Source organism: Hypomesus transpacificus, chromosome 23 (assembly GCF_021917145.1).
Source record: "Hypomesus transpacificus isolate Combined female chromosome 23, fHypTra1, whole genome shotgun sequence".
NCBI classification, from domain to species: domain Eukaryota; kingdom Metazoa; phylum Chordata; class Actinopteri; order Osmeriformes; family Osmeridae; genus Hypomesus; species Hypomesus transpacificus.
Genome location: NC_061082.1, coordinates 16,991,890 through 17,003,052, shown reverse-complemented (window position 1 = coordinate 17,003,052; position 11,163 = coordinate 16,991,890). Strand labels below are relative to the sequence as shown.

The 11,163-nt window shown below is 46.0% G+C and overlaps 2 protein-coding genes across 4 annotated transcripts; one reads left to right on the top strand and one right to left on the bottom strand.

Moving 5' to 3' along the window:
• Positions 1-67: 67 nt before the first annotated feature.
• On the top strand, positions 68-4,747 carry popdc2 (popeye domain containing 2). Of its 2 annotated transcripts, none has more exons than XM_047047730.1 (4): positions 68-1,365; positions 2,283-2,391; positions 2,656-3,085; positions 4,156-4,250. In XM_047047730.1, exons 1-4 carry the CDS (start codon positions 869-871, stop codon positions 4,233-4,235), a joined length of 1,116 nt encoding a protein of 371 aa, XP_046903686.1. In that variant the 5' UTR covers positions 68-868; the 3' UTR covers positions 4,236-4,250. The 2 variants fall into 2 exon arrangements, with proteins under 2 accessions (XP_046903686.1, XP_046903684.1); XM_047047728.1 differs by having other exon boundaries at positions 72-1,365; positions 2,656-3,225; positions 4,156-4,747.
• On the bottom strand, positions 4,391-10,511 carry pla1a (phospholipase A1 member A). Of its 2 annotated transcripts, none has more exons than XM_047047726.1 (12): positions 10,395-10,511; positions 10,126-10,296; positions 8,377-8,587; positions 8,043-8,220; positions 7,821-7,929; positions 7,224-7,325; positions 6,873-6,965; positions 6,499-6,684; positions 5,979-6,068; positions 5,647-5,755; positions 5,380-5,535; positions 4,391-5,264 (listed from the first exon to the last, which is right to left on the bottom strand). In XM_047047726.1, the coding sequence occupies exons 2-12, from the start codon at positions 10,181-10,183 to the stop codon at positions 5,174-5,176; spliced, it is 1,383 nt and encodes a 460-aa protein (XP_046903682.1). In that variant the 5' UTR covers positions 10,184-10,296; positions 10,395-10,511; the 3' UTR covers positions 4,391-5,173. The 2 variants fall into 2 exon arrangements, with proteins under 2 accessions (XP_046903682.1, XP_046903683.1); XM_047047727.1 differs by having other exon boundaries at positions 6,499-6,666.
• Positions 10,512-11,163: the final 652 nt, after the last annotated feature.

Genomic DNA, 11,163 nt, shown 5'->3' with positions numbered 1-11,163 from the left:
CAGTGATACATGAACTAGCTCTCTATGGGTGCCAAGGTTGGTGGGGCATAGTATGTGAAATATGGGGGGAGGTCGTCCATCTCTGAAACCTGACCTGTGCAGTCATTCTGCCTATTTCAGTGTCTCTAAATATGCACAGGCAAAGCCCTTCTTCTGGCAGTAGACTGCATCAGTGAGAACTGAGGTACAATTATTTGTTGAAGAGGCAATTTGGTTCACTACTGGCAGAAGCAAGGATTCAAGAGTTCCTGGAGATTTAGCCAGGGGCCGTTTATGTCACTTGCTATCACCCCCCCTCTTCTCTACCAGTGTTATGTTAAGTAGCTGGTCTGTTTTCTGTCTGTGACTCTCCTACTTGGGTTTCAATTCCAAACATGGTTATCCTTCTGGGGGTCAGTGGTCTCCCCCTCTCTCTTCCCACCTCTCTCTGTGCTGCCAACGGCCAGCTTTCCAGAGCAAGCGTATGGGTGAGGAGGACAGACAGAAGAGCAAGTGACAGACACCTCTAAACACTGGGAAAGAAGAGGTGAGGGTGGAGGAGTGAGGGAGAGCCACACAATGTAAGAGGAAAGCCACTCCAGTCATGTTTATGGTGAAGCAGCTAACAGCTAAGCAAAAATTCTCTCCGTCGGGATTTCCAACTGCACTTACTTTAAGAGAACAACAGGGAACAACATTTTAAATTCAACAATCGTATTTTTTGATGCTTTTTCTTTTAACAATTAATCTCTTGAATGCTTGAGAATCGATTGTAAGTTTGCGGACAATTCTGTGGTCCACCACCAGAATATTTTTCTTCTAGTAGCTTTATAGACTTCGGTCCACTTGTTTTGGTAGTCAGTGCAGTGCTGTAGTGAGGGTAACCAACATGAGTGCAGACAACTCCACCATGCTGGATTCTGTGATCTACGGGCACCCCTTATGTGAGGGCTGGACCAACAACACCGAGGGTGCCTTCTACCACCTGGGCAACACCATCATGTTCCTTGGGTACATGGGGGGCAGCGGAGCATACGGGGCACTGTTCATCTTCGGCTTCCTCGTGCCCTCCTACGTGTGTCTGAACATGTGGGGCTGGTTTAGCATGTGTGGCCTGGATGTGTTCATCTGGAACCTGCTGCTGCTGCTGGCTTGCCTCGCCCAGATCTGCCACCTCATCTACCGGCTCCACCAGGAGGGCCTCCCCAGCCCCGAGCTCTCCGCTCTCTTCTCTGCCGTCTACCTGCCCCTCGACGTGCCCGTGCAGGCGTTCAAGGACATCGCCAGTGCCTGTGAGAACAGAGTGCTAGCGCTGGATGTGGAAGAGACCTATGCGGTGGAGGGTAAAACCCCCATCGACCAGCTGTCCTTTCTGCTCTCGGGGAGGTGAGACACAACAATGTTTTAATGATTCTTTATAAAGTGCTGTCAGCATCTCTGTAACTTTGATGAGACAGAGGTAAAGCCAGGTGAACCAGAGACAGGGGTCGAAGAAAATATACCTGTTCGTGCTGAGACTAAGCTTTACTGTAATGAGCTGTTGGAGAAGCAGACATATAGCTAGCTGTCTGATGCTCCTGCCGGCTCTTATGTCTCTGACATACTGTCCCTATGACTGGACTGGACTGTGTCAAAGAACCCGGGGCACAGATACAACACAAGTAGCTTTACGGATGCTATAATGAGTTAGGATCTTCAGGCCAGTGGAAGTTGTGGATTGGAAGAGTTGTAGTTTAGAATTGTTGGTTCTCCTTAAGTTGAGACCAGACGTGTTGGTTGTTAAACAGTGTTTGTCTACCTGTGAAGCACTGTGGTCTAGTCTCTGAGAGTAAAGCACTGTGTTCTAGTCTCTACCATGGGTGTTAGCAGCAGTGTTGTGATATCTTAATATCACTGCTGTCTGGCGTTGTGTAATGACACAGTAAACGGCTCCGCTGTCTTTCCTAAAATAAAATGTTGACAGCTTTCTGCTAGCCAAATATCTGACAGTAGGTAACCATAGTAGCTCCCCCACATAATGTTGATCTCCACAACTGTGATCAGTTGTTAGACTGTTTATGCCATTTTAAAACTGTGAAAGCAGTGTGGTATCAGTTACACCTTGATTTTCAGTTTCTTGACCTTTTGGAAGGATGGCATAAACAAATAGTTTTTAGATATTTTATTGATATTTACTGCTAGCTCGTTCTCATGTTTTAGTTTTGCCATGCTGTTTCCCTTGTCTTAATACCCTTAATGTCCCCCTCTTCCCTTATCCTAACCATGTCCCTTCGTACCTCCGTTCCCCCTTTCCTCCCGTCTAGGATCCGTGTGTCTTTGGAGGGTCAGTTTCTCCACTACATCTTCCCTCACCAGTTCCTGGACTCTCCAGAGTGGGAGTCTCTCAGACCCAATGAGGAAGGGAACTTTCAGGTATCCTGGGCGCCTGCTAAACATGAACTCTTCTCTGTCCACCTGTCGGTGCATTCATAGTCTGTGTGTGTAGAAATATTTCTTCAGGACACAATACTCAATACTCTAATCTGGCTCATTTCTCATTTGCTTTGGATCTGGAAGGATCAGGACAGAAGGAAATTCAATTCAGCTAACTCAGGAAACACTGATAGACTGATGAACCTTAAAGGTTTCAACTCTTTCTCTCAAAACCTTAACCTTTGACATTAACCCTGCCCCCAGGTGACCTTGACGGCAGAGACGGAGTGTCGCTACATCTCGTGGCGGCGCCGTCGTCTCTACATGCTGCTGTCCAAGGAGCGCTACATCGCACGCATCTTTTCTGTCATGCTCGGCAGCGACATCGCTGACAAGCTCTACGCCCTCAACGACAAGCTGTTTGCCAAAAGTGGCGTGCGCCTGGACATCCGCCTGCCCAGCCTGTACCACGTCCTGGCCCCCTCCCCCCCGGGCAGCGAGGGTGACGGCAGGGGCCCAGGGCCCCCGGGGGAGCAGCTGAGGGTGGAGGAGGAAGACCCCGCCCCTGCCTACCAGCAGTCGACCCCCCCTCAGCCCCAGGATGCCCAGGAAGGAGAGGACCAGACCCCCCCGGCCCAGCGCCAGGCCCCCCCGTGCCGCCAGCCCTGGACCTCAGACACAGAGCCGCCCTCTGGTGAGGACTCGACCAGCCTGGTCTTGGAGGACTTTGCTGATATGACGGGGTCCTTAATGGATTATGGGAGTGAGAGGGATTATTTAAGATAGGACGCTGGGTGCTGGAGCTAACACACTGGGCCGTTACTTAAGCTACATGTAAGTACACCGGCTTGTTTCAGAAAGGGCGGTGGGGGTGTGTATATGTCTGTTTGGTTTGCTGTGTCCACATTCTCACTCACTCACTAACATAGTTTTAAATTGGCTTGAAGGATGATGGTAATACAGGGGGGAGCAAGGTGTCTACTGTGTTGATTTGGTGCAGATGCTATGCACTGGCCATTTTACTTTATAATTTTTTCATGGCAAGCGATTCAGGGGCAAAGAAATTCAATAAAAATATTTAAATGATGAGCCCCAAGCTCTTAAGACAGTTTTCTTAACTACTCAGCAACTGAAGAAATCCCAGGAATCCTCCACCTCTCTGCTCCTACTGCTCTCTCTGTCCAGGATGCACACTGTTTGTTTAATTTGTCCTTCCCCACTGAAATAATTTGCTTCCACAGACAGAGGATTGGCTTTGAACATAAATTTGCTGATTACAAAATGACCATGTTGTTTATTTTAGTTTGTAACAGATGGAGCCTTAATGAGGGCCTTGGTGAGGGATGGTAGAGAGCAGAGGCCTGAGGTTCCATAGCAGCTGTGTGTGACTGTGTGTGTTGTGTGTGTGTGTGTGTGTGTGTTTGTGTGTCAGGATTAGAGCACAGTAACTTTGGGGATATCCAAATATCTCATGCCAGGCCATCCATCCACGTGTTCACCCTTTTAAAGCCCCTCCCACCTGCCCGACTGCAAAACATCCCTGAACCAATCAGGGAGGACAGATCATATTTCATATGACCTTCAGATAGCTGTGGCTCTCTCGGGAAGGAGAGAGCGGGGGAGATGTGGGTCACGTGACCGCTGAGCTGCTAGAAGCCAGCCAGGGCAGGACAGCGTTCCAGTGGGACAGATGGAGGTACAGATGTCAGAGTGCCTGTGGTCTGGACACACATGCGTTTAAAGATATCACTGTTGTTTCCTCAGGTGAAAGTGCCAAGAACCTTCCACCTCGATACCAGAGAGGCAGGGCTCCGCTCGCCCCAACCAACACCCCCAAGCTGTGAGAATGGTTCCTCCCGGAGTGCACATGGAAACACTGTCTTGGTTTCAGTTACATTCGGCCCAGTCATTGACTGAACACACATACACACCTTACACCCCCCCATCCACCCCATCTCCTGATGTCATCCATGCGAGACACTGACCATGCGAGACACTGACCAGAGAAAGAGCGTTTTATTAGTCAGGTCACTTAAGTGATGTTTTTACTTCACTCACACATGCATCTATAATTCATCTGGAACAGCAGTTGTTTATTTTGAAATGAACAGTTGGTAAAGGGAACATGTATCTTATTGGTTTATGCAAAGTGCTGTAAAGTCTGAATTATATTCGCTTGCGGACATACCTGGAAATATAATTCACAGATTTGCAGTGTTTGGTCCATGTGCAGTAGATATTTGTACTAGATAATGAACTGAGTTCACAGTATACAGACAGTGGAACTGAATACTGTGAATCAACTGTGCTTTTGTTGTTTTGTTTTAAGGATGTCCAAAGATACATCATAGAAACAGTTTCATGGGGCCAATGCTTCTCGATTAAACTCTGGGTCAAAATGCTTTGAAATCTCCCCTCTGCTACAGTATGATGACTGTTGCCCCTCATTCTTTAGAGATGAATGCATACGTTATAGGATTGTTATAATTAGTGTATTTCTTCTGATTTGTATTGGAATTTAGCAATATGCAGATATGCAGTTCTGTTGCTGTGGGAAAATCCGGCATAAACACTAGTGTCTAGAAAAAATGAGAGGTCCATCTTTTCTACTGTTTGGTTGTAAATAAAGAGCATGGTAAAGTGAGTGTGTAACTTGGATGTGTCTGTGCCATGTAGAAGCCTACACCCAAACACATCTCTCTCGCCTGTTGAAGCTAGTGTCCCATGCATGAATGTGGGTGAGACCGGAGGACGAGGGTGAGTGGAGGCTCAGTATCAACCCTCAGGTGCTCCCACACACCTGCACCAAGTCATGGGCCCACGGAACTCCACGGCGTACAGCAACGTTCTTCACGCACACCGGCTCCTCCTTCCTGAAGCAGAAACACACAACACTACTTGTACGATAAACCATCAAATACACCATGTTGTTTCATTTTGGCCTTATCAGCGTGTACAAATGTGGCGCAGAGACGCCATGGATCGGACCTGAGGTAGGGAATCTCCGACAAGCACACGGACACAAAGTGGATATCTCCCTGTCTGTAGAACCGAGCACCCGTGTTCTTCAGAAGGATGGAGTCGATCTCACACAGAGGCAAGGGGTGGGCTACCACTCTCCTGTACACAGTACGGCCTGTCTCTCTGGAACACACACACAGGGAGCCTGTTACTAGTAGCTTACCTCCGTCTAGCTCAGGTCCACAGAGTGAATGTGACAAAGCCTTGTATAGCCAGGATTACATTTATACGTACAATCTGAGTCTCTGCTCTGTCAGAGGCAGACCCTGAGTGCCAAGAACCACCTCCACCTCAGCACTCTTGTCCAGGGGAGACACCTCCAACTCCACCAGGATGTGGTGTGCTGGTGGGGGGTGGAGGAGCACAGCAAGGACACAACAGATGTTATGGTAATTAACATTACACATTTCAAATGACCTTGGCCTTGGTGATGGAACACGGAGGTGCTGAGTCTGAATTAGAGAGAACTGGTAGGGACAACGGTAGGGTGTTGGGAACAGACAAACAAAGACATCCAAAAACACAAACCTTCAGACAAACCTACTGTTCAGTCCATGCTTGCTTACCACAGAAAGGGGGGGCTGCCATTGTGAGGAGGAAAAGTCTTTGTTCTCTGGGAGGAGGAGAGACTGTTATCCCACTGTTGTCTGATAACCCTGAAACAAAGCAGAGTCCCATAGCGACGCCTCAGTCACACATGTTCTAACACAGCCCAGAGTGCATTAACTCTGCTACTGTATCAGTCAGGTTCTATCTACAGCTCCACAGAGATAGGGAATCTCCAGGCCAGACGTGACTTGCGCTGTGCAAACTTTCCCCCTGATTGCATTTCAGCTGTGATGCTGCAGCCTGCAGAACCGAACCTGAGCAGATCACCATTCATTACTTAACAGCAACAGCTTCAGCTAAGTCAAACGAAGTAATCAATTATAAGATAGAATAACAATAATGTTTATGACAAAAGTAGAACTCGACATCCTGCAATACAGTTACTGGAAAATTCATTTGATTAAATTCCACTAAAAGCAAAGGGGACATTGTTAAAAGGGGGTTTATGTTTGTGAATTCATCATTACATGCTCGTACCTATTTGTGGGCAGGTGCCATTAAGGACACCCTTGCAGTCCACACATTGGCCTTTGAGGAAGTCTTCATAACTTGAGCAGGGAATGCCGATCAATGGGCACGAGCCATTAAGGGCACTTATGTAGACGTGCAGCGCCCTCATGTGGTCACATATCACATAGCCATACACTGGGAAATACACAAGAACTGACAACAAACAAATTCTCAGGGAGACAGCATCCAGCCAGACCTATTGCCTGCTAACTAAAAACTGGAAATGAATGGATTAATTTTGATGTTTGTTAGATATATATGTACCACATCAACAAAAACATGAATAGATGTTATTTATTATAAAAATATACGTTTTCGGGATGGATGTGCACGTGACTTACTTGAAGCAAACCTGGACCGAGCGCACCCAGCTTGGTCCATCCCGCCATTTAAGAAGAAGTCGATATGGCCAACTGGGATGGAGATACCAAAGTCTGAAGAACAACATGGAGAAACGGGAGTGACAACAAAATAAGTTAAAACATTGTTAATCATATCTGAAGGCAAGCCATCAGGCAATAATTTAAAGCCACCTTGTAAATTTCAATGACCTACGAGACAGTAGGTTCTGTTTCACAGAGAATGGATGTGACTGGAACTTGACATTTCACTTGAGCATTTTTTATATAGGAACCTGTTATGTTTTACCTTAGAAAAAAAAAGTATGTTATTGAGATCAAGTATATTCTCACAGTCAGAGTCTGTATGGATGGCATCCACAAACAGTGCATCTGAGGGGTCAAGGCGGTCAAAGGTGTCTGCTCCCTTAAACATTGGGCCAGCTGGATCCAGACCTAGTAAAAATAAAAAGCTTGATGAAGAGTAATAAAACACAAACCTTACTGATACAAATGCATTCCACAGGTATCAATAAGTCCCTTTTGAAAGGAATTAATCTTTCATAAAAAAGGAATGCAACCATTCAAACTTTTGCAGACTAGAATAAAGGCCTCTGCCCAGATAAAACCATCTGATATGAACAAGAACACTATTGTGATCATTTCGTGGCCCAGACTGGGGGCATCTCCCTTGCTCCCAATTTCAGAGTGCCTCTCAAAAGGGCTGTTGTCATTTTTTGGAGTGCTCTCTGTCTCTTTGAAAGCATCGTTCACACATACTTGCAGAAATGAGGACTGTTTCTCACCTTTGCCCCGGAGACAGCTCCTGTGCTACCAAACAGACTCATTTGATTCGTTTTTTTGTTTTTGTTTCATGCATACTTAATTGTGATTGGTAATTTAAACTACAAAGCCTTTCAGTCAAAAAACCTTAAATACAGTTGTTCTCACCTGTGATTCTTCCCAGCTTCCCCTCGAACAAGGTTCCTACGAACCCTGCTACGTGTGCTCCCAGACTAACACCAATAAAATGCAAGGATTCCAGTTTGCATCCATGATTCTGTCAAATACACATCAAATCCTCATCAACTCCAGTGTGGTTAGTTTCCATGACATCTTCAAACTGAGGCGTAGTATTGGAGTGATCCAGTGCTTCTAGTGTTAGTTCCTCACCTGAAGCTGGTTGATGAGGACAGAGATTCGTACCGCCACCTCCTTGTAGTTTTCTACTACCAGGTTGTAGGCGAAGGAGGCTCCGTACACCCAGTCCACCACCACCACGTTCACATCCTGGACACCCAGCAGCGCTCGCGCCAGCACACTCACCCACGACGGCTTGGTCCCCAGAGCCCTGCCACAAATTCAATCATGAAAGAAAGAAGGATAAAGAAAGAAAACAAATTCAAGGGAAATTAAGAAATTGAAGCAAAACAATGGAAAGGAAAGGATTTGTAACATTTCATACCAATAGAACAAAACTGTTACTTTTCCCCATGCTCCCCCTCACCTGTATCCATGGACAATGACTTTGGTCGGCAGAAAAGGGTTGAAGAGTGTGCGTGTGCTGTTGAGGGAGTCCTGGCTGAAGACGCTGGGGCAGTGTGCATTTCTGCGTGTGAAAAGCAGGTAGTGCACCTGCAGCTTGGAGCCCTGCCTGTACTCCAGCCAGGTGGTGTTGCTGAAGTCAGCACAGCCTGAGGAGCTGTTCTGGGCTTCTCCTGACATTCAAAATACATACAGTTAATGTCTGTTCTAACAACAGACCCAGGCATCTGAATCTGAATACGTTTTAATCTTTACACAACAAGAAATTTACTTTGGTAGGCAGGTGCATACAGTAAACATTTACACATCTTAAAAAAGTGTGTGCAGTCCTTAAATATAAAAATACAAAACTGTACAAAGTAAAAAAAAATATAAATATAAAGTAAAAGAGTGCAGTGAGGCTGTTTGCCAGAGGAGTGTTAATGTAACGCTCAGTATTTTATACGTGAGTTAGTGTCAATTGGGAATCCTGGGCCTTGTTGATGAGGCCAGCTGCAGATGGCAAGAAACTGTTCTGGTGACATGAGGTTTTGGTCCTGATGGACCACAGCCTCAGGCCAACACAATCTGGACCACAATCTTCCTTGCTCGCCTCAGGGTCCTAGAAGTGTACAAGTCCTCGAGGGAAGGCAGATTGCAGCCTATCACCTTCTCAGCTGCACGGATGATAAGCTGCAGTCTGCCGTTGTCTTTGGCAGTGACAGCAGAGTACCAGATGGTGATGGAGGAGGTGAGGATGAACTCATTGATGGCCGTGTAGAAGTGCACTATCATTGTCTTTGGCAGGTTGAACTTCTTCAGCTGCTGCAGGAAGTACATCCTCTGTTGTGCTTTGTTGGTGAGGGAGCTGATGTTCAGTTGAGGTCCAGGGAGAGGATAGTGCCCAGGAAGTGGAAGGACTCCACAGTGTTGACTGGGGAGTCACACAGGGTGATGGGGCTGAGTGGGGTTCTCCCTGAAGTCCACAACCATCTCCACTGTTTTCAGAGCATTGAGCTCCAAGTTGTTCTGACTGCACCAGGTCACCAGGTTGTCAGCTTCCCACCTTCAGTCAGACTCATCCCCGCCAGAGATGAGCCCAATGAGAGTGTCTGCAAACTTCAGGAGTTTGACAGACTGATGACTGCAGCTGTTGGTGTACAGGGAGAAGAGCAGAGGGGAAAGGACGCAGCCCTGAGGAGTTCCGGTGCGTGTACGTGTTTTCCTAGCTTCACGTGCAAATAAATGAATAATAATAAATAGAAGTATTTAATTATGTGATGTATAAAAGTCTTGGGAGTCGGACGTTTCAAAAGGAAGCAGGCATGTGAAAATGTAGATAACTCTGGAACTAGTTAATAGAGCTTCAGGTCCCAGACCGGTTTCAACCACCACGGCTCCACTGCCACTTGACTGGAAGACTCCTCTTAGAGATACTGAACCAGCTCCTAACATCTCAACAATTACATTTGCATGCACATTTTTTTTATAAAAATAAGACATGTAACATCTAAAAGTGGGGAAATCCTCTCATCTATGCACCTTCCTACCACAGTAAATTCTGTGTGCATAAACTTACATGGCAATAAAAACAATTTTGATTCTAATAATGAAAAACAAACTACCGTAGCTTCATTATATTGTATGACATACTGCCACATTCATATTGTTTGGGTAATGCTGAAGGAATCTACATCTCAAAACCAAATTCCCCTCAGAACAGATTACTTACCTAACACCACATTAGTAATGTAGAGTGCCGCAATGATGAGTAGTGTGACAGTTTTCATTTCCTTGTCTCTTGGTAGAATCCAGTCATGAACAGTGAATGGTTGGTCCACAGCGTTGTCTCTCACCAGCCTGTGCAGCCCTCTATCTCACTGTAGCTGTTGACAGTGAAACTCTTAGGAAAAAAACACAGTTAAATCCCACCTACTGTGAAACAGTAGCCACAAGCTGGTTAGGAATTCACTTATAGGAGTTTAAAAGGTTTCACAATACCTGGCACTGAAAATGCTACAACAGCTGATTAACAGGGGGTTAGGAGGTCCTTTCTTGTAAATGAGATTTGTTAGTAACCGAGTCTTATTACAGCAGACCCACAGACGTCTCCTGCTCCGAGTCAGTGGGACAAACGATCCCACAACACTGCTACTGGTGCAATCATGACCTCATTGGTGGTCAATGGCTGTTTGTTTGAAGGCTGGACTCTGGCCTTGCTGTCTACTGAACTCAGCGTATGGGAGTGAGGGCACACTCTTACACCTCGGCGTGTGACGTCAGAGACTTTTCAGAAGCAATTAGCTGCTCTGGATTAGGGATGGCCACCAACATTATTTTTTTCAGTATTCAGATTTCTTACCTTATACATGTCAAGAGCACTAGCGGGGTATCATAATTCCTGACCACGAAATCACTGCATCAGTTCCAACGTAGCAGTGCGCTTTTGGTCTGTATTTCCATTAAAAATAAAAAAAATCTGATTAATCCTCCACCATTATCACAACTAACCGCAAGGCACACATTAATTGAACCATTTAGCGTTTTAAATCAGTTGTTCCCTAGCCAATCCTAGCTCGATGAAAGGGATTATACATGCAACTTTTTTCTTTGTAATATGCGCGTGATTGCTACATGCCTGTGTCGCACACCTGAAACCATTTAATAGACGACCATAGAGGCTATACCAAGCTCCCTGCGTTTGTTCTCTTGCATCATAGCATTCCATTAAATTAAATGCAGCTAACTTGTTTTAGTCAATTAAAATACT